Here is a 22,824-nt window from a genome sequence, read left to right on the forward strand (position 1 = left end):
GTAAAAAACTCAAAGAGAAAAAGTAATAGAATCTGAAGTTTTCAGTGCTGACAGTAGATAAAAATACGTAAACTCTAATTATTCAAGAAAAATATTAAAACTAGATTCCCTTCCCCAACCTGGAGTGATTTGCGTCTTAGATCTCCATAGGCAGAATTCAGTTGTGAAATTGAAATGTTACCACCTGCCAATATTTAATTCTCACGTGAAAGTGGAAACTTTGATATATGTGGCCAGGGGAATATATAATCAGGTAATTACTTGGTGCTCTGTTTGACTCCAACATGGATGGGAAATGCAGAAAATAAGTTGCCACCATTCTTCTTTTGACAAATCTTGTAAGTTTAAAAAAACATAAGAATCTCCTGCGTGTGTCTTATTGCTAAGTCAATGACCCAAAGACATCCTGTATCAAATAAATGGAGATAAGAAAGTGATACAGAATTTTTTAAGTGTTTAAAAGTGTTAATATCAAACCATAATTTTGTTATTGATAAGTACAGCTTAGTGCCATTTCAGACCAGGATTCAAAATATAAACCCTAGATATGAAGTCACACATTGGTATTCAGAACAACTGATGTTTAGAACAGGGAAACTGGTGACATACACATTTTTATTATATAACACAGAGGGGGGTAAGACTATGTGGAAATAGTAAAAGAAAACCAAGACTGCAAGTTGATTAAAACACTGTTTCCTTGCAGTGTTTCCAGAAATTCAGTTATAAAAACCTCCTTTTTTGTGAATATAAAATAAACTTTCTTCTTTACTTTGTCAGTTTGTGGGATTGTGGAGAAAAAGGACTTTGTAAGACTGAAGTCATGTTCATGGAATATAGTAAATAATGAGGTTTTGTCAGGACTTGGGAGAATCGACCAAAGCAATCCTATTAATTCTCTAATCAGTCATCTAGTGTCAAAATTCAAAGATTCATAAGATTTTGTCCCTGCTCTTAAATTTATTCTGAAGGCGGGGAAAAGAGAATAAGAGAACTAATTTTTTTTTTTTTCTTTTTAAGGGCCACACCTGTGGCATATGGAAGTTCCCAGGCTAGGGGTCACATTGGAGCTGCAGCTGCCAGCCTACACCACAGCTCACAGCAACGCCAGATCCTTAATCCACTGAGCAAGGCCAGGAATCAAACCTACATCCTTATGGATACTAGTAAGGTTTGTTAACCGCTGAGCCACAACAGGAACTCTTTTTTTTTTTTTTTTTTTTTTTTTTTACGAACGAGATGGAAATTTTTATTTGAATCAACTTGAGTATTATAACCTGGGAGCCAGTCTTCCAGAAAGCTCTGAAGACTGTTCCACCTGTCAAAAATCAAATTCAGGTATATAGGTTTTTGACACAAAGGGTTATATATCAAAGTAACATATTGACAGTTTCCATAGTCCAACAAGGCAAGTAGTGGGTTATTGTGACCCCTTACAGGATTGAGAAAGGAATATTAACTCCGAATGATTACCTTGCTGGTGACAGGAGGAAACTGTTTTGTTTTGTTTTGTTTTTCTTGGCAAGTAGGCATTCCTGTGTCTTCTAATGGGGTCTAGTTAATGTATAATGCACAATACACAGCTAAAGGAGAGGGAGTGTAGTGGCTCAAAGGGACAGAGAATTTTAAGTTAAAGTTTTTTCCTGTTCTGGAGTTCCTGCTGTGACATAGCAGCTTAAGGATCCCTGTTACCACTGCGAGGTAGGTCACAGCAGCAACTCAGATTCAATTCCTGGCCCAGGAACTTCCATATGACCCAGGTGCAGTGAGAATAAGAGAAATAATTAAAATAATTAGTAGACAACTGATTTCAGAATTTTGTGATTTAGCATAGACTTATGTAATAAAAGGAAACATCATAGGGAAGGTAAAATAACATAGCCTTGAAAAGTTGAAATAGGTAGACAGAGCATTCCATGTGTAGGAATTGTCATCACAAAGACCAGTCCCTGTGTGTGTTAGGGAAGTGAGAAAACCTCCCTGGGCCCTGCTAAAGAAGTGGGTGTTGGTTAGTGAGTCCTGTGAAATGATGGCTTCGTTTTCATCTTGCTTAATCATTAGTACTTTTGAATGACAAGTGGAGGAGTTTATCTTTTTCCTATTACCACAGGGAAAGATGAATGTAGGGTATTAGGAGCAGAGGCGGGTTGAAAAATTAAGATAAAAAAGGAGAGAGTTTCATTTGTGGTGAGAATATGAATGCTGAGGGAGACTCATGCAGAGGTCAAAGAGAAGGAGGAAGCCTGGAGTGAGGGCTGAAGTGAGAGTATGAAGGGAAGGTGATTATTGTCGGATGCTGGGGCCCATCCTGCCCACCCTTGATACTGGCCCAGTTTGAGATCTGTCTTTTCTTCCTTCAAAATCCTTACTTTGACTCTCAAGAATCAGTGTGATCTGTTTATCACAGACAGGAAGAGGTCAGTATCTTTTTCATCTGGTCCTTCATTTTCACACTTTCAAAGTATGTGCTACATATTTCCTTCTCTTTGGCTGACATCACTCCGCTATACTTTTCACTCAGTTTTCAGTAATGTTCTCCTGACTGCTTTCAGTTTTTGCTCTGGGATGCCTCTTTCTTTCCTAACTACATTTGACAAAATCAGCCTGTCAACCTATTGTCATTGATCTGTGGGTATCTTTTCTGTTGATACGACAATGAATTCTTAAGTAAGTAAACTCTATGCTGTAAAAAGCCCCTTGGAAACAAGCTGGTAGAACAGGAAGCAGTGACAGGAGAAAGAGCATGGTGGGCCAATAGGAATTTATTAGGGACTAAACCATGATGTGTCCCAGAATTTCTGGCCAAGAAGCTTATAAAACAAATGCTATTTGTAACACAAGAGTTTACATTCTTGAAGCAAAGTCATAGTAAAGAAAGACCAAAAAAAAAAAAAAAAGGAATGGTAGAGTAAGTTAAGAGGAAGGTAAAATAGACAGAAGGAAAGGTAGAAAAGATGGAAAATTAGACTGCTGACACCAGTGGAAACTTCCCTGTAGTACAGATATTGTGAGAGTCACTTTGAGTGATGGAAGTCTCCTCTGGCAGGTAACAGCATCTTCTTTACACTTTACAGAGTTCTGTCTCTGTGAGACAAGATCGTGATAAAATAGAAAATAAGTGAAACAAAGGAGAAGGACCTTCTGTGTCTGTGTATACAATTTAAATATATATTTCTTGAGGGGAAATCTACCTATGCTGAAATGTGCGTTTTAAGTTTGTATTTTTAAAACACACGCATATACATGTATTTAGTGCATCTTGAATTAAAGTAATAAATAATTTCACTTTTTTATCTTCTAGGCCATAATGTTTTAAAATAATTATTGATTTACTCGGTATTGCAAAGTAGTTTACATACTTCTTGATATTCACAAGTGCTAAATTGGAAGATGAGAGGTTCTTCTTGTCACTTTTCTCAATACTGAACACATGGGCCAATTGTATTTCCCGCACTCTTCAGAACTGCTTCCTTTGATGAATGATAAAAGCAGATTCCTTTTATCACTTAGAATGATATTTAATGGGAAAAGGTGAATATCTGAGAAAGTATTTTTAAACAATGGAGCTTTAAATTGCAAGCAAATACACTCTTGCAAACATGCTTTAAAGCATTAATAATGTCATATGTTTAGCAATTTCAAAAAGACTTTCAAATATATAACATTGTTTAAACCAGTAGTTTCCCAAACTCTTAATTTCTTCTTTGTTAGTATTATCTTTTCAAATAAACTGTGTATTAATTGTAAATTCAAATTTGTGATAATAGTTACTGCATATTGAGTACCTGCCTTTTTCAGTCTGTGTTCAGCTTACTTAATAGTAATAGCTTGTGTGCTAAGTGTATTTATCCTGTGCTCATTCAATTCTCACTTTAGGGAACTGAGACTTAGACAGGTAAGTAACTTACCTTTTGTCATATAACCAAGAATTGACAAAGCCAGGATGCTTTGATTTCATTTATTCAACACATATTTATTGGGCACATACTATGTACTAGGAATTATTTTATTAAACCCTGGGAATATAGTGGTCAGAAAAACTGACAAGATTCATACTTTTATTGGATATAGGCTGGTGCCAGTGTCCTTGCTCTTAATTAATTTACCATAATGCCCATTTTACATATATTATATCATAACCACCCTATAAAGCATTTGAGGTACCCCCCATTTATAGGTGAGATTCTGAGGCACCGTTGGAAAAATTAACATTCCCATGGTTTCATAGCTTTGTGACCCTGCAAAGCCATTGCCATTATCCCATACTACTTCTAATATGTAAACAGGCATTGGCTGAAACAAAAAATAAACTTTTATATTACAAATAATATTTGTTTTATAAATTTCTTGGCCAGAAATTCACTATACCAGAGGCTAAATGTTCCATAAAGAAGAGTTGCCACAGGGTTAATCTAGATTGGCATATTTTGGGAATCCCATTAAATTACTCCTTTATTTAGGAGTCAGTTTAGTTAGTGACAAAAAAAAGAGACTGCTATTGCTTTGGCAAAAAACAAAACAGCAACAAGAACCTATTTGTTTACTACCATCTTCTTGAATGGCAGTGAACACTATGTCATCTTAAATAACAGATTTTTAAAACCAAGTTTTGAGACTGAAAATCACATCTGTGAAAAATGTCATGGCTATACATGGCTTCCCAAATCTTTGTCAAATCTGAATTTGCATTTCAGTGCTAAACAAAACACAATTAATCCGTTTCTTCTTGTGTTTCTATTTCTATATTTCCTCAGTTTTAAGTAAATCATCAATTACCATTTTTAACAAATTTAGAACTTCTGTCTATTAAAAGAAGAAAATATTTGAGCAATGTATTGAAAACTGAAGTGGGTTTTCTAGTGTAAAGCCTAATGCTTTCTCATTCTAGGCTTGGCATATCCCAAACAATCATGGAATCTGGCCTTGGCTTACTCTCAGTAATTTGTATTACAATAACAGTAGATAGAGAGAATGTTTTATATGTTTTTTTGGCACAAGATTCTAGTGCAATCCCAAGACAGAAAATAAGTCTTTTAGACAAAACATGCAACAAACACACCTAATATCTAAAAGAATATAATATTTTAATGTATAAAAATATTTTTAAACATATGAAAGATAATATGATGGCAAACTCATGCGTTCATATGTTTAACAAAAAATTAGGAATATTATTTGGGCGACAGATAACTGCTATATAGATTGTTGACAACATTTTTTAATACAGATTACTGGTGTATAAATAGAAAAGATAACAACACAATAAAAGTCTTGAATAAAAAGCTTCTACTGTTCATCATTAATTAAAAAATCCAATCATTGTATTTTATAGTTCTTCCTTTTGAAATGATGGTATAGAAGGAAGACACAGTCTTCCAGAAAATGATACAATCATTTTTGACGATTATATTTACTATAATATAAAATGTAGTCAGTCTATATTCCTCTAAAATCTAATGTTAATTTTCAAAAATACATAAAATACTGTCAATAGTCTGTATGTTATTGTTGACTCTGGACCTATTTGACTACTCTTGGGCCTTAAACATCCACACACATCTTGAATCACTCAGCAGACTCTGAAATATTTACCTGGGCTTTGTTTACCTTGTTCAAAAGATTATTACATTTCACGCAATCAAATAGTATTGAGTTCGATCTCTAATTATTCTTCCAGTGTAGTATTTACCAGATTGAAAATACAGCTTATCCCATGAACACTGAGATTCAGAGTGGCTTTTTAGGAGAACTTTTAAAATTCAGTGCGTTTATCATTGTTTTGTGTCTATTACTATTTTTTAGAGAAAATGGAGCAACAGAAACGAGTGTCTTTGATAATAAAAGTTTCTTATTCTGCTAATCAAATTTAAGTTAATGAAATGTCATTCAGTATTTGTGCAGTAGTGAAAACATTAGTTTGATCTGGGTAGCAATACAAAGTAGGGAAAGAGATGGGAAAAAAAAAATATAATGAGGGGAGTTCCTGTCATGGTGCAGTGGTTAACGAATCCAACTAGGAAGCATGAGGTTTTGGGTTCGATCCATGGCCTTGCTCAGTGGGTTAAGGATCCGGCATTGCCGTGAGCTGTGGTGTAGATTGCAGACGCGGCTCGGATCTGGTGCTGCTGTGGCTGTGGTGTAGGTCGGTGGCTACAGCTCCAATTAGACCCTTAGCCTGGGAACCTCCATATGCTGTGGGAGCAGCCCTAGAAAAGGCAAAAAAAAAAAAAAAAAAAAAAAAAAAGAATGAAAAGAGAAAACAAAAGAGGACGTGTCTTAAAATTAGATCTGAATTGGGTCAACCTTGAGTCTTGTATACCCAAGGAATTGGTAAAGGGTTTGGACCCTGAGTGGAAAAGCATAGAGTAAATGAAAAAAATAGATTGTGGTGTGATAACTATATGAAGCAAAATTTATCAAAATTTTGATAATAAATCATTTTTATTAATTTTTACCATAGCCTCTAAGACCTAATATTCACATGTTGATTATATAAATCACAACTTTTCAACTTTATTCCAGAAAAATATTTGTATTTGAATGAGAAAACTTGATTTAAAAATGATCTGAGGAGTTCCCCTTGTGGCGTGGAGGAAATGAATCCGACTAGGAACCATGAGGGTGCAGATTCGATCCCTGGCCTTGCTCATTGGGTTAAGGATCTGGCGTTGCCGCAAGCTGTGGTGTAGGTCGAAGACTCGGCTTGGATCTGCGTTGCTGTGGCTCTGGCGTAGGCCAGCAGCAACAGCTCTGATTAGACCCCTAGCCTGGAAACCTCCATATGCCACTAGTGTGGCCCTAAAAAGACAAAAAAAAAAAGAAAAAAGAAAAAAGAAAGATGTGAATAGAGAATTTAAGTTTATAAGGAAAAGTGTTTCCAGTGATAATATCTTTGGGAACAAGAAATTTAATATAATACCTGCTAAGTACAAGGCATTCAACCCAAGGAATTTAAGCAGTGATTATTGTCCTCACATAGGAAATACAGGACTCAATTTCTAAACTATTGACAAAGGAGCTGGGCAAATTATCTTTGATTTACCTCCCAGGGAATGAGATAAGTGCCTCTGTCAAAAAGCACAGTTTTTGGTTAGGATGCCCTAGGTTTAAGGTCATTAAAAAAAAAAACCAAGAAACTTTGGCCTTGGGAATCAGGTATGTCTGCTTAATGCCACCTCTTTCACTTTCAGGCACTAGATGTGAAAGTCACCCTGGGCAAGTTACATATCTTCTCTCAACCTTCCTTTCTCTCTGAAATGGAGTTTAAAGTACTAGCCACAAAGACCCATTAGCATTAAATGAGGTGATGCTGTGAGAGTTCTGCACAGTCTTTGACAAAGTAGACAATCAGGAAATGTTGGGAGATAGAATAATTTAGCAATCTGTGTGCCATGATGTTAGCACCTTTTCCTGTCAAAGGGAAGCAATTTCTGTATGAGAAGAGTACTTCCTCAGAAGATGAGATGGTATTATTAATGTGCTGCTTTTGTCATTTTGGCAAAGGTTAAACTTACAAAATATCCAGAAATTTCTGATCCATTACAAGTCAGCTTATCACATGTCTTCAAGGCCATTCTTACATGAATTTAAACTAGAATTGCAGAGTTGAAAGAAATTCCATTTCTGCTTTGCTCCAGCCCTCCAGATAGACTCAGTATATAGTTTTATACCAGAGAAGAGTTTTGTATAAACCATTTTTTTTGGCATCACTTTTGTAATGGTTTTCATCTGGATTTTTAAATATAACATTGATCAAACCTCTAGCTACTGACTCACTTTCCATAATTATCATATCAACTTTATCCATAGAAATACATAGAGTAGTATATTATTATCAATCAAAGCTCCTGGAAAATATGTTCCATTCCTCAGCTAGAAAAAAAGTTTCTTTGCAAACACAGCCTATATATGTGTATATATCTCTGTTAAAGAAACTAGTATTAAAATGCAAGATTATTTAACATTGGCATCTTACTATCTGTCCTCTCTCACCATTTGCAGAGATACAGAAAACTGGTGTTCACATCTGAATCTACTCTAGCAATGAAAGTGAAAGGAAATCACATCTTCAAACTTGAGGAAGGATAGTATACAGATTGTAAAAAAAAAAACCCTCAGTTGCATTTCGCACAATCTTCTTCCCAATGTTGAACCCTTTTTTTCAAGTGGAATTGTTGAGGTTTAAAAATACACAATTTAAGTGAAGTGGAAAAGCCACTTGGTTTCTTGTCTACCAAATGAATTAAATATATACCCTTTGTAAGGCATTTTGAAGAAGCATGCAAATTACAAGTCTTATAAGAGCCACTGTTAAAAAAATACGGTGCTGTATCTTCATGTGATGTTTGTGACAATTACTGGAGGTAACTACTACCCACTTTCCTTCAGAATCATTTCAGAGCATGAGCTAAAAATGCTGTTAACTATAAGAGACACAATCTGTCAAAATGTATTAAAGTGACATACTGTTAATGCTAGTTCAACCTAAAAGAAACAACCTATAATGAACTGCTTTATATAAACTCAAGAAAGCTAGGCAATGCATGCTTCTCTACCAAATTAGCCAGTATTGGAGACCCATGGTGGTGTGGTATAGAAATGGTAATTTGACTCCCTGCAGTAGCTTAGTAATGGCCCTTTCTTACTTATCCATAGATGTGTCTGCTGTTGTGAATATGTCTTAGAGACCTAAAATTACTTTCTTCCAAAGTGGGGGAAGGATTTGGTAGAAGCAGGTTTGGGTAAAAACAAGGTAAATTTATTTTCCTTGCCCACCTCCCAAATTTCTTATCGCACATAAAAACCTAGACATCAACACATACTCTACACACACACACACACACACACACACACACACACACACACACACACACACACACTTTGAACTAAGGCATGTTTATAAAGAGCATCTTTACAGTGACTTTTGTTTTTCAAATGGAAGCAGCAAGCACTGAACCTACTGCCCCATCTTCACATTCTGTCCATGAGCATCAAATCTTCAGTTCAGAGGAAAAAAACAGATAATATTGACATGATTACAACTGAAGACCACAATGAGAGACTTGAATATTTTCCATCCTTCTGAAACTCAATAATGAAGCCCTATCAGACTTTACAGAGGTCACATTAGGGGAAAATAAAAGCTAGCAGGAGTTCCCATCATGGCGCAGTGGTTAACGAATCCAACTAGGAACCATGAGGTTGCGGGTTCGGTCCCTGGCCTTGCTCAGTGGGTTAACGATCCGGCGTTGCCGTGAGCTGTGGTGTAGGTCACAGACACGGCTCCGATCCTGCGTTGCTATGGCTCTGGCGTAGGCTGGTGGCTACAGCTCCGATTAGACCCCTAGCCTGGGAACCTCCATATGCTGCAGGAGCGGCCCAAGAAATGGCAAAAAGACAAAAAAAAAAAAAAAAAAAAAAGCTAGCATATTCTCCTGATCATTTATAATTTCACCAAATTTGTACACTTCATCTCATTAAGATTATTAGAGCCCTGATCAGAGGGATCAATCTTTGAGGAGTCTCTATGTTTGAGGAAAGTGATGGAGAGTATTTTTTCTTTACCTCACATGAAAGTCAGAAATAAAAGGGAACTGGGAATTCCTGTTGTGGCTCAGTGGGTTAAAAACCCACCTCATATACATGAGGATGCAGGTTCAATCTCTGACCTCACTTAGAATCCGGCATGCCGTGAGCTGTGGTGTACATCGCAGACCCGGCTCGGATCCTGTGTTGCTGTGGCTGTGGTGCAGGCCGGCAGCTATAGCTCTGATTGGACCCCTAGCTTCCTGGGAACTTCCATATGCTGCAGTTGTGGCCCTAAAAAGAAAGAAAGGAAGGAAGAAAGAAAGAGGGATCTTCCTTAAGAGCAGAAATGTAGAAACATCATGACCCAAAGATTTTTTTTTTTTTTTTTTTTTTTTGTCTGTTTGCTATTTCTTTGGGCCGCTCCTGCAGCATATGGAGGTTCCCAGGCTAGGGGTCTAATCGGAGCTGTAGCCACCGGTCTACACCAGAGCCACAGCAACTCGGGATCCAAGCCGCATCTGCAACCTACACCACAGCTCGTGGCAACGCCGGATCGTTAACCCACTGATCAAGGGCAGGGACCGAACCTGCAACCTCATGGTTCCTAGTCGGATTCGCTAACCACTGCGCCACGATGGGAACTCCTGACCCAAAGATTTTAATGTCTCAGTTTTCAAATTGGAGATGGCTCTATCCTTGGGCAGATGTATGATCATTCAGAAAACATTATTTTGAAAAGTGCTTTAACACTCTGGAATCATTTGCTTCCTCATTCCTGCTTTGAAATTCCCTTCATTAAGTAGGCACTTAATCTCTAGAAGTTTGCTATTAAATGTGCTCTCTGGGAGAATTTTCTGACTTCGCTTTAAATGCAGATTGGTTCATCAGGTTATTTAGCTAACACTTGTAGCTCTGATAAGATAAAATATAATTCAGTGTCATTAAAGGAAGAGAAGATACATGTGAAGTTGATATCATAATTCTGATTTCAACCTCCTTACAACCATGTTCAAAGATCTCTATTATTTGGCTTTAATTTATATTTCCAAACTATTTCCCACTTTTCCCTTATATGTTCCATTCATTGGCCTTCTGATTCTTCCCAATCTACACCTCACTTTGGTGCACCTGTGCCTTTGCCCTCACAGATGCCCCTGATAATTTGTCCATTGATAGATGAAATAACCTGAGACAGCCATTCACAGCAAAGATTTTAGTTCCAGTACATGGTTATGAGCCATCAAGTAGTTCACACATTAAAATGGGCAAAGAATCACCTGGAGTGCTAGTCAATGATGGAGATATTGTGGCCCCACCTCAAAGATTCTGCTTTGGTAGTTCTAAAGATCCAGAGTATGCACTGTTGTTAGGTCCACCAGTGATTCCAATCCAGGTGATGCCAGGACCTCTTTCAAAAACACTCATCTCAAGACATCTCTCTTTTGCTTCTTAAATTTTTGGCTAAATACTTCCCAGGAAACATGTTTTCAAAACAAAATTGTCATTAAGAATGATTTATTACCAGAAATTCTATTCCAGAATCATTAGAATACAGACATTTTTATCCTCTACCTTCCTAGGTCGACTGAAAATATTTAGCTGGAAGATAGCTAAATGTGGCTTAATGAAATTGCAACTAATCACTTTTTGAGAAAATGTAGGAATCCCAAGAACATGCTATAATTTGCATCACTTTTGTACTGCCTCTGCCAGCTCCGTAGTTAAAGAATAACAAAACAACTACTTATGAAAAGGGCAGGTTTAAGATGAAAATAATTCTTTTGCAAAACTCGGGGAAACAGTATCAGAGCCTGTGAACTGTGCTCTTCCAACTGGAGAATCCTGTATTTGTAATAAATTCCTTTTGCTCTGGATGAGTTCTGCATTTTCAATGAGGTTAACTTGGCAACATTCTAGTTGATTTTAATAAAAATAGCTGCTTTGAGGACAGGGAGCTGAGGTTGCCAAATTTACAGCTGCCTTGCACAATTACTCTTACACCTCCTTCAGGGCTACTTAGAACCAGTAAGCAAATTAAGTGTATCGATTGCAATTTTGTTGGACTAACCCCCTCTTTTTTTTTTTTTTTCTTAAGGAATAAACTTGATTCCTTTCAGTATGTGTCTGTTCAGAGTGATCTCTTTTCTTTTCAGCCATAACACAAAGACAACATCATGGCTGGATCCACGACTTGCGAAAAAGGCTAAACCTCCAGAAGAGTGCAAAGAAAATGGTAGGTTATTTAAGTTTTCATGGTGTTTCAGTGTTGCACTTTGAGAATGTGTGTTTCTTAAAAGAGGGTCTCGCCTACAGAAGCCATAATCTAGTTGAAACAATTTTAAAGCTGTCATATTTAATGCTCAGATAGGAGAAAGAATTAACTCGGCATTTCAGCAGGGCCATGTGGTTTTCCTTTTTCTCTGAGGGGACTGTGCTGGATATCACATCTCTGTCATCTCCGTGGGTTCTGATTGACTCCTGGTCTGACTTTCCACCACCTACTAGGGACTTTTGTTTGCACTATGTCTCTCTGAGGACTCTGATGCTTGTATTGGAATTAGATGTGATATGAGTAAAAAAGTATCATGGAACTATAATATTAGATTTTTGTGTTTTGAGGCATAGAAGTCGGCTAGTTATTAAGGAATCAGTGATAAAAAAATTTACATGGATGGCTTTTTCCCTTTAATTAAACACGTAAATGCAGCAATTAATTGTATGAATGTGCTGGGTTGTCTTTAGTATTTTCTAGGTCCCAGTGTAATAACATTAACCTGCTTAAAAATGGACTGTTTTCATCTGTGTGAAGAGTTTTTAAAAATAATTTTGAGCATTATATGAATATAAGCTTTGCTTTTAAATTAGTTAACTGTATAGATCAAATCTGTTACTGATGATACTTATGTTTTTTAAAACTGAGTTTAATGTTAAAAGAGTGCTTATATTTTATCTAAAATAATAAATAGCTTAGTCTTCTGATTATTTGGCCACATTCACAACCTTTATGTTATTACATTATTAGAGCCTTCTTCAGAGGCATCTGTCATTGAAGAGCTCTTGAAGTGAAGGAAGTAATAAGGAGTATTTAAAGTTTTTAAAATTTTTAGTAAAGTCAACTTTTTTAAAAGTCTGTAATTCTGAAAATCCTTTTGTTTTAACAATAATTGACTTTCTCAGATAATATTCAGATAATATTGTTCATTCTTACAGCTGTTCACAAGCTAGTTATACAAATGAATTAAGGATGAATATACAATTTATATGTATATATTTGAATGCAAAAACATCCAATTTTTATCACTATCTATATTTATTTTTTTATTTATAACTATACTTCTCTGCCTTCTATATTAAAATATACCCATATATGCTTGAATCCCTTAAAATTATTTTGTGGCCTGAGAATTTTGAGCACAGTTAGGTTACATTTTACTGACATAAATAAGACATATGTTACAAATTATGATAGATTATAAATTAAAATGACCTGATATGCTGTATTTGGGAACTACAGTTTACTTGTGCCACAGATTATAAAACCTTAGTATATACTAATTAAAATGAATTTAATGATTTTGCAGTTCTGAAACATATTGAACTTAGCTGTCTTGTTCCTTTGAGCTGTTCTTTTAAAAAGTTATTAAAGTCAAATTTTAAAATCCTAGGAGAGAAATAAGTTTAACATATTGTGTAATTATAATATTTCAGTGTTATCAGTTTTTCCCATAGCTGCACTTGTTTGTCTTCCCCGGGGTGGTGGATGCCTAAAACATGACACCAGTGTCTGTGAATCACCTCATTAAAAATGAGGCCAGCCTTATAGCTTAGAATGATTTATAACTGCTCAATTATTATTTGTTTTTATTTTCTACAAAATAAGTAATTCATAGATTTTATTTTATATATTATTGAAATATTTTACAATGGAAATTAACATCTAGCTAAAATGCTCTTGTTCCAAACACATTTTTAAGTCTTCTTGCCAAGAAAAGAGCTTTTTGGTAATACTGTTACTTCTGTTTTTTCTTTCCTTTTCTTTACATAACATAGATTAAAATCACTTATTTAAAATGTTGGATGTTCATGGATTGCTGTTAACCCCAATAATTAAGTCATGCTTTTTTATATGTCAGCTCAGACTGAAAAAGTTAGTAATTTTTTGAATGATGGAATATATATAAAATGTGCATAAAAATTATAGAGTCTCATTATGATAATAGCTTTCTCTATCAATGATTTATCAGTTTTTCCATCAAGGAGATAGACTAGAGGCTAACTACCTTAATCTAATCTGGAGTTGAGCCAGTATAAGTTGTGTTGAGTTTTGGTACAACCCAGTCTACCTCTAATTTGCGTGTGTTCTTTGGGTGTGGCCCACCCAGGGTTTCAGCCAACAGCCTATTTTAGATTGGAAAATATTTTCTGTGAAAAGGCAGGTAGTATAATGTATGAGACTCTAGTTGCTCCACAAATTCTCTAACTCTTAATAGAATCACTCTTTATTGTATATGAGGTGATAGCTAACCATACTTTTATTTTGTTTTCCTCCCGACTAATATTGTTGTATCTGTTTGCATGTGCTTGTCATATGTATAGCATCTCTTTTTAAAACTATTTTATTGAGTTATGATTGACAAGTAAAAAATCTATACACGTTTACGTATACAACTTGATGACTTTTGAGATAAATAAATACCATGAAAACATCACCAAAAAAAGAAAAAAAGTCAGGTAGTAAATATTTTAGGCTTTGGTCATCCAGTCTCATTGCAACTACTTTTAGTTGTACAAAAGTGGCCGGGAGTTCTCTTGTGACGCAGCACGTTAAAGATCCAAATATTGTCACTTTTGAGGCTTGGGTGGTTACTGTGTCATGGGTTTGATCCCTGGCCCTGGAACTTCCACATGCCATGGGTGTAGCCAAAGTCAATATATAAATATAAGGCATGAAAGTATTTCAGTAACACTCTATGGGTGCAGAAAATTGAGTTCCATGTACTTTCAAGAAATAAAATATTATTATTTTTTGGATTTTTTTCTCAGTCGCTTAAAAGTGTATAAACTATTCTTAGCTTATGGACCATACAAAAAATAGGGGCAGGCTGGGATTGGTCCACAGGACAAGCTTTGGCCCTGTGTTATGCATGTGGAGCCTGCCCCTGGGCAGATTTGAACACTAATACTTTTAAAATATTTTTCTTCTCAGTAATGCAACACTACCAAAAATCAGTGGTGCTTTTCAGGGAATTTAGCTTAGTTTTTTAGCTCTGGAATTCGACAGATGAGATGATTGACATGTGCTCGCGCTCGTCAATCCCACAATACTCTGCAACTATTCCTGTTTCTCTAACCCCCAGTGGTGGTCTTCTCCCCAGGCCAAGTATGAATTCTTCCCTCAGCCCAGAATCAACAAAAAATAAGCTGCAAATCTTTCTCTCACCTCTCAAGGGTTCTTTCCTTTTAAGAGTCTTAGATCATTTTAGATCTGTTGTTTTAGCAATTCTCTGATTTCTTTCAACTGTTTGTTTTTTACATTTGATCTTGTTTTCCATGTGTTCTCTTGGGTTGTAACCTGTTCGCTTCATCCTACCTGGAGGCAGAAATTTTAGTGCAGTAATTTTTATATTGCACATTTTTGACCTTATTCGGTTGCATACCATAAATTCTTGAATATCCTTATAATTTCTTTAATCCCTCAGGATCACATTGCATGCTGTATATATGTGCATACTATTATGAATGTACAAGTGTAGGTGTGTGAATAAGTGGATATGGATCTGTAAATGTATGCTTCTTCAGTTCAGTTTACACAGGTGCATAAAGGTAATTCCTTGGTCAGCTATAATAAAAGGAAGCCAAGTAAAAGAGAGATGGAAGGAGGTATCAACTTGTTTAAATGATTCTTGGGCAAGAAAAACACCTAGCAAACATTTTCTAATTGGTATCAAGAGAGGAAAGCCATCATGGATGGCTCAGTACAAATACTTATTAAACAACCACTTATTCTGTGGACACGAAAACGTTCATTTTCCTTTTTTGTTTGAAGGATAACATAGGTACTAAACATAAAATCATACTTCCTTTTCTTATAATGTGGTTGAAAACACTGCAGTCACTGTGTTCTGTGCATTTGTCATAGCTCTGTGCAGTTTTTGAGTTTTAGCACCAGGCTACATGGCAGAAAAAAATCTCCACCTACTATTGGATCCTAATTTTAGTATTTGAAGGGAATGCTATTTAGCAAGCCAATACACACTTTTACAAAATGCAACAAAAATAGCAGTTAAGTATTAAATAATTTGGATGCAAGATTGATTGACTGTATATAAAGTACCATCATATTGTCCCCAGCCCTCAGAATTAGCACTGTTGTGTTTGTCTGAGACATTTCCAATCACAAACATCCCAGTGGTGACGCATTCCACAGGAATTGCTGAAGGAGGGTTAATGTCAAAAGTGATTCACTCCAAGTAGGACCTTTTTTTTCTTATCATTGAAATATGACTAAACTCAGTAGCACTACAGTATTACAGCCAGAAGAGGAAATTATGTAGGATTTGTAGTCTGGAAGAACTTTATGCCAAACCCAAATCTGTGGGCTTTTAGGCAGGTACTTTATCTCTGGGGCCTAGATTTTCTTACCTGTAAAATGGGAATGATATTTATTTCATGTATATTTAATTTCACATATGAAAGGCAGAGTCTGTTGCTGCAAAGGCTCTAAATGACCGCTCTTTTCCTTTCCTTCTAACATGCTTTGAGCCAACATATTAGCCTCATAGAAAACAAGGGGAAGAAATCCAGAATAGGTGACCTAGCTTAGGATGCCCTGAAGAGGTGGAAAAGAACAAACCTATGTAGGCTAAAATTATCCAGCTAGTTAATTCCAGTCTGATATTAATAGATTGGAGGTTCTCCTCCTCCATTATCTTAAGCTGGCTCTAAATTTCGCAAAGTTATAATTAGAGTTGTATGAACTGGGTGGCTTCATTTATGTATTCTGTATCTATGAATTATAAGTCAGTTTTTTCATGTTACTACAGAAAAAAATACCACATAATCTTAACCCATTTACCTACATGAAAACTGAATTTCAACTGGCATTAACTAAAGCTTTGAACTATTACTTTATTTTAAAAAATAAGAGGTGCACCCCAAATGTTCATGAACAAGGATAGCATAAGCTATGTTTCATAATATTTATTAAATGGATTTTTTTGGAGAAAGGAGGTTGCCTTTCTAAAATAACAGAAAACACTAATTAATTTCAGGTCATTTCTTGAGTGAGTTTTGTAGACCTGACAGATGAATTTGGACATGCATACTTTTATTTTCATACTTTAAATTCTGTTTCTAGACTGCACGATTAATTTACCTTAAATAGGGACTTTGGCCTATTTTTTTTTTTTTTCCCACTGTACAGCAAGGGGGTCAGGTTATCCTTACATGTATACTTTACAATTACAGTTTTTCCCCCACCCTTTCTTCTGTTGCAACATGAGTATCTAGACATAGTTCTCAATGCTATTCAGCAGGATCTCCTTGTAAATCTATTCTAAGTTGTGTCTGATAAGCCCAAGCTCCCGATCCCTCCCACTCCCTCCCCCTCCCATCAGGCAACCACAAGTTTCTTCTCCAAGTCCAATTTTCTCATTAAATTTGTATTGATAGTTATTGATCCTAATTTCTTAAGATTAAATATGGCCAAATTAATATGACCCTTGAATATTTGCTTTTCTAATCTGATAAACTAGCTAAGATTATATTTGTAAAATATCTTGAAATGTTTCCACTAGAAAAAATTCATAAAGACAGACTTAAAAATGTTAACTATTCAAGTAAACTTTAAAATTGAAAAGATTCATTTATATGCAAATATTGAACTCCTATTGTTTAAATATTATGAGCAAACTAATTTGAATGTTACTTTGTTTTTATACTGATATTTTGGATATTTTTATTTAAAAAAATGAGGAAATGTCAAGCACCTTAAGAGAAGGTTATTTCACTAACTGTTAATTATTTGTATTAGTCACGATTTTCTATAGCAGCACTTTGAGGTATACTTTGTCCAATAATATAGCACCCTTTCCATTATTTCAGCTCAGGAGTACTAGAAAAGGGGTATTTTAGGAATGTTAGTCTTTTGTGGAGGAAATAATAAAATTAATTCAAAGTAGATGGATATTCCACTGTTGTGCAAATGTACTGAATTCTGGTTTGTTAATAGCTGGCAAATATGCTGTTTGGTCCCATTCTACTCTGATTGAAAGGTGTCCAAAGCATTAAAGTTCTTTAATATTTAGAATATCACCCCTGTACTAATTATTTATTTATATCATCCTTCTTCCCGTTAATATTTACTGTAGCTATAAAGTAGTACCTACATAGGGATTATCCTTCTATAGTTCCTGACTTCTCAAGTTACTTTTATGCTTAGGAATAAGTTCTATCTTGTCCTTACTCCTTAATGCATATGAGTTTAAAAATAATATTGATATCATTGTGTCTGTTCTGTACAGAAGCAAAATTCTTTCAAAATTCTTCAACTATGACTTCCTATTTTTAAATTTTGAAAACATTATAAATCCAAAGGAAATAACAAAGGAATATGCAGAGAGTCCCAAACGCCTTTCATGCAGGCTCCCCATGTTACTATCTTATATAAATGTAATACAATATTAAAAAGCAAGAAATTGACATTGGTTCAATGCACAGAATTTATTCAGACCTCACCAGTTAAACAAGTTGTCATATGTGTATGTGTGTGTGTGTGTGTGTGTGTGTAATTCTCTACAATTGTATCACATGTATAGCTCCATATAACTATTAACTAGAAAGATTCATCACCATGAGGCTCCCTCATCTTTATTTACTGCTTTATAGTCTTACCTATCTCCCTCCACTGAACAATCCCTAACCATTAACTATTGATCTGTTCTCCATACCAGTTAGTTTATTCGTTCAAAAACATTATATAAATGGAATCATACCATGTGTAGACTTTTGAGATTGCTTTTCTACTCAGTTTAATTATGTTGAAGTCCATTCTCTCAATGGTTTGCTTCTTTCTTTGTACCACTGTTTGTTTAGGCATTTACCCCTTGAAGGACATCTGGGATTTTCCAGTTCTTAGCTAATACAAATGAAACTACTACAGACATTTGTGTACAAGTTTTCGCATGAACATAGGTTTTATTACCCTGGGATAAGTAAGTGTTCTAGAGTATAGCTGCTAGGTTATATAGAAAGTGTATCTTTCTGCCAAACTGTTTTCCACAGTAGCTGTACCCTTTTACATTCTCATCAGCAATGAAGGAATAATCCAGTTTCTCTGCATCCTTGCTAGCATTTGGTCTTTGTCTATTTTTTCTTTTAAATTTTAGCCATTCTGACAAGTGTATAATGATATTGCATTATGGTTTTAATTTATATTTTCTGAATTTCTAATGATATTGAACATATTTTCATGCGACTGTCATTTGTATATCTTTCTCAACAGCCTGTCTGATCTTGTCTTTTGCCCAATTTTTAATTAGACTGATTATTTAAAATTCAGTTTTCAAACTTTTTTACATATTCTAGATATAAGTCCCTTTATCAGATATGTTCTTTACAAACATTAGCTCTGAGTCTGTAATCAGGTTTTTTTTCATCCTCTTAACAGGGTCTTTTGCAGAGAAAATGATTTTAATTTTGATGAAGTCCAATTTAATGAGTTTTCCTTTTACAGTTCATTTTTCGTAACACGTCTAAAAAATCTTCACCTAGGCCGAGATTCCAAATATGTTTTTCATATTTTTTCCTAAATTGTATAGTTTATAACACTTTACATTTAAGTATATGATCCCTGTTGACTAAATTTTTGAATAAGGTACAAGGTTGAGGTTAAGTTCATCTCCCCCCAACCCCCAATGGATATCCAGGTGCTCTACCACCATTTGTTTTTTGTCTTTTTTTTTTTTTTTTTTTGTTATTGTTGTTGTTGTTGTTGTTGTTGTTGCTATTTCTTGGGCTGCTCCCGCTGCATATGGAGGTTCCCAGGCTAGGGGTTGAATCAGAGCTGTAGCCACCGGTCTACAACAGAGCCACAGCAACTCGGGATCCGAGCCGCGTCTGCAACCTACACCACAGCTCGTGGCAACGCCGGATCGTTAACCCACTGAGCAAGGGCAGGGACCGAACCCGCAACCTCATGGTTCCTAGTCGGATTCGTTAACCACTGCGCCATGACGGGAACTCCCCACCATTTGTTTAAAAGGATCTGCTGTCTCCATTAAACTGTGTATGCAACTTTGTCATAAACCAGTGGGTTTCACTGCTCTATGTTTATATCTCAGTGCCATTAGCACAATGTCTTGATTCTTGTAGCTATGGTGAGTTTTAATGTTTGTTAGACTGCTACTCCCTAGTTTACTCTTTTTTTTTTAAAGAGAGAGAGGGAGATAAAGACAAAGACAGAGAAAGGACCTTTAATCAGGAAGATACAACAACTCTAAACTTGTATGCCTGTACCTAAAAATAGCTTCAAGTTATAGAGGGAAGGAAAAATGACAAATCTAGAAAAACAAATTTAAAAAATTCACTGTTAGAGTGTATGATTTACCTCTTTTACTACTCAATATATTAAACAGACAAAAAATAAAAAGTTAAATAACAGAAATAGTATTATTGATCTAAAAGTTTTAACAAATTAGAAATACACTTCTCAAGAACACATAATACTTTACAAGCATTGAATACATAATAGTTCTTAGAGTAAACCTTGACAAAATTTAAAGATGATATTCCTATAGTACGAAAACTTGAATCATATATTAATAAAAAGATAACTAAAATAAACGTAATAGGAAATTTAAAAATATTTAAAAATTCAAACTACTGATAAATAATCGGCAAGTAAAATTGTGTCAGTTTAATGTATATAGTATGATGATTTGACACACATATACATTGTGAAATGGTTAGCACAATAAAGTTAGTTAATACATCCATCAACTCACATAATTACTTTTTTGTGTTTATGTAGTGAAAACATTTAAGATTTAATTTTAGCATCTTTCAAGTATATAATATGGTACTTAACTATAATCACTATGCTATACATTATAGTCTCAGAACTTATTCATCTTTTAACTTAAAGTTTCCACCTTTTGACCAATATCAGCTGATTTTCCCCACTCCCCAGCCCTGGCAACAATCATTTTGCTGTTTCTATGAATTCAGCTTTTTTATTTATTTTATTTTATTTTTTGTAAGATTTTTATTTTTTCTATTAGAGTTGATTTATAATGTTCTGTCAATTTCTACTGCACAGCAAAGTGATCCAGTCACACACATGTATATACATTCTTTTCCTCACATTATCTTCTATCACGTTCCATCACAAGTGACTATAGTTCCTGTGCTCTAGAGCAGATTTCATTGCTTATCCACTCCAAATGCAGTAGTTTGCATCTACTAAACCAAAACACCCAGTACAGCTTTTTTAGTTTCTACATATATGTGAGATCATGCAGTATTTGTCTGTCTCTGATTGTTTCACTTAGCATAGTGCCCTCAAAGTCCAAGCATGTGTTCTCAAGTGGCAAGAGTTCCTTCTTTTTATTATTATTATTCTTTTTTTAATTACTCAAATGAATTTATCACATCTGTAGTTGTATAATGATCATAACAATCTGATTTCACAGGATTTCCATCCCACAACCCAAGCACATCCCCCCACCCCCTAAACTGTCTCCTCTGGAGACCATAAGTTTTTCAATGTCCGTGAGTCAGCATCTGTTATGCAAAGAAGTTCCTTCTGTCCTTTTTTCAAATTCCACATGTCAGTGAAAGCATTTGATGTTGGTGTCTCATTGTATGGCTGACTTCATTTAGCATGATAATTTCTAGGTCCATCCATGTTGCTAAAAATGCTGGTATTTCATTCCTTTTAATGGCTGAGTAATATTCCACTGTGTATATGTACCACATCTTCTTGATCCATTCCTCTGTCAATGGACATTTAGGTTGTTTCCATGTCTTGGCTATTGCAAATAGTGCTGCAATGAACATCAGAGTACATGTGTCTTTGCAAGTTGTGATTTTCTCTGGATAGATGCCCAGGAGTGGGATTGTTGGGTCAAATGGTAGTTCTATGTTTAGTTTTCTGAGGAATCTCCATACTGTTTTCCACAGTGGTTGCACCAATTTACAATCCCACCAACAGTGTAGTAGTGTTTCTTTCTCTCCACACCCTCTCCAGCACTTATTGTTTGTAGACTTTTTGATGATGGCCATTCTGGCTGATCCTTCTTTTTTTATGTTTGAATAATATACCATTGTGTGTGTGTGTGTGTGTGTGTGTGTGTGTGTGTGTGTGTGTGTGTGTGTGTGTGTGTATCATATGTTCTTTATCCATGCATCCATTGATCAACACTTAGGTTGTTTCTATGCCGTGGCTAATGTGAATAAAGCTGCAGTGAACATGGGGAGTGCAGATATCTCTTTGTGGTAATAATTTAATTTCCTTCAGATGTACATGCAGAGGTGGGAATGCTAGGTCATGTAGTAATTCTATTTTTAATCTTTTGAGACACTGCCATAGTGTTTTCCATAGTGGCTGCACCAATTTACATTCCTACCAGTAGTTCACAAGTCTCCCCTTTTGAACTACTCTTATCTTTTTGATAATAACCCATTCTAACAGGTGTGAGATGATATTTTCCTGTGGTTCTGCTTTGAGTTTCCCTGATGATTACTAATCTTGAGAACATTTTCATGAACCCGTTAGTAATTTGTATGTCTTTTTTGAAAAAAAAATGTGTTTGCCCATTTCTTAATTAGATTTTTGGCTGGGATATTTTTTGCTATTTAGTTTTACAAGTCCCTTATATATTTTGGATATTAATCCCTTTTCAACTAAATGATTAGCAAATGTTTTCTGCTATTCCATAGATTGCTTTTCCATTATGTTGATTTTTTTTTTCTATACAGATGCTTTTAGTTTGTTTAGTTTTGCTTTTGTTGCTTGGTCTTTTTGTTGTTATTTCCAAAAAGCATTTGCCAAAATCAATGACAAGCCATTTTTTTCCATAAGTTTTATTCTAGGATTTTTATGGTATTAGGCCTTATATTTGAGTCTTTAAGCTGTTTTGAGTTAATTTATGTGAGTCGTGTAAGATATAGGTCCAGTTTCATTTTTTTGAGTGTTAAAATCCAGTTTTCCCAGCATAATTTGTTAGAGAGACTATTGTTTTCCTACTGAGTATTCTTGGCTCCCATATCAAATACTATTTGAGTGCAATTGCATTT

General features: G+C 35.2%; 1 protein-coding gene across 14 annotated transcripts in view; it reads left to right on the forward strand.

The window, feature by feature from the left end:
- Positions 1-22,824, forward strand: part of MAGI2 (membrane associated guanylate kinase, WW and PDZ domain containing 2) — a 1,324,507-nt gene that overhangs the window by 860,836 nt on the left and 440,847 nt on the right. For all 14 annotated transcript variants that reach the window (XM_021102528.1, XM_021102530.1, XM_021102529.1 and 11 more), the window contains one exon: positions 11,682-11,761. In XM_021102528.1, coding sequence (XP_020958187.1) covers positions 11,682-11,761 — 80 coding nt within the window. The remainder of the gene's footprint in view (positions 1-11,681; positions 11,762-22,824) is intronic.

The sequence above is a fragment of the Sus scrofa genome, chromosome 9 (genome assembly GCF_000003025.6).
Source record: "Sus scrofa isolate TJ Tabasco breed Duroc chromosome 9, Sscrofa11.1, whole genome shotgun sequence".
Taxonomy (NCBI): Eukaryota; Metazoa; Chordata; class Mammalia; order Artiodactyla; family Suidae; genus Sus; species Sus scrofa.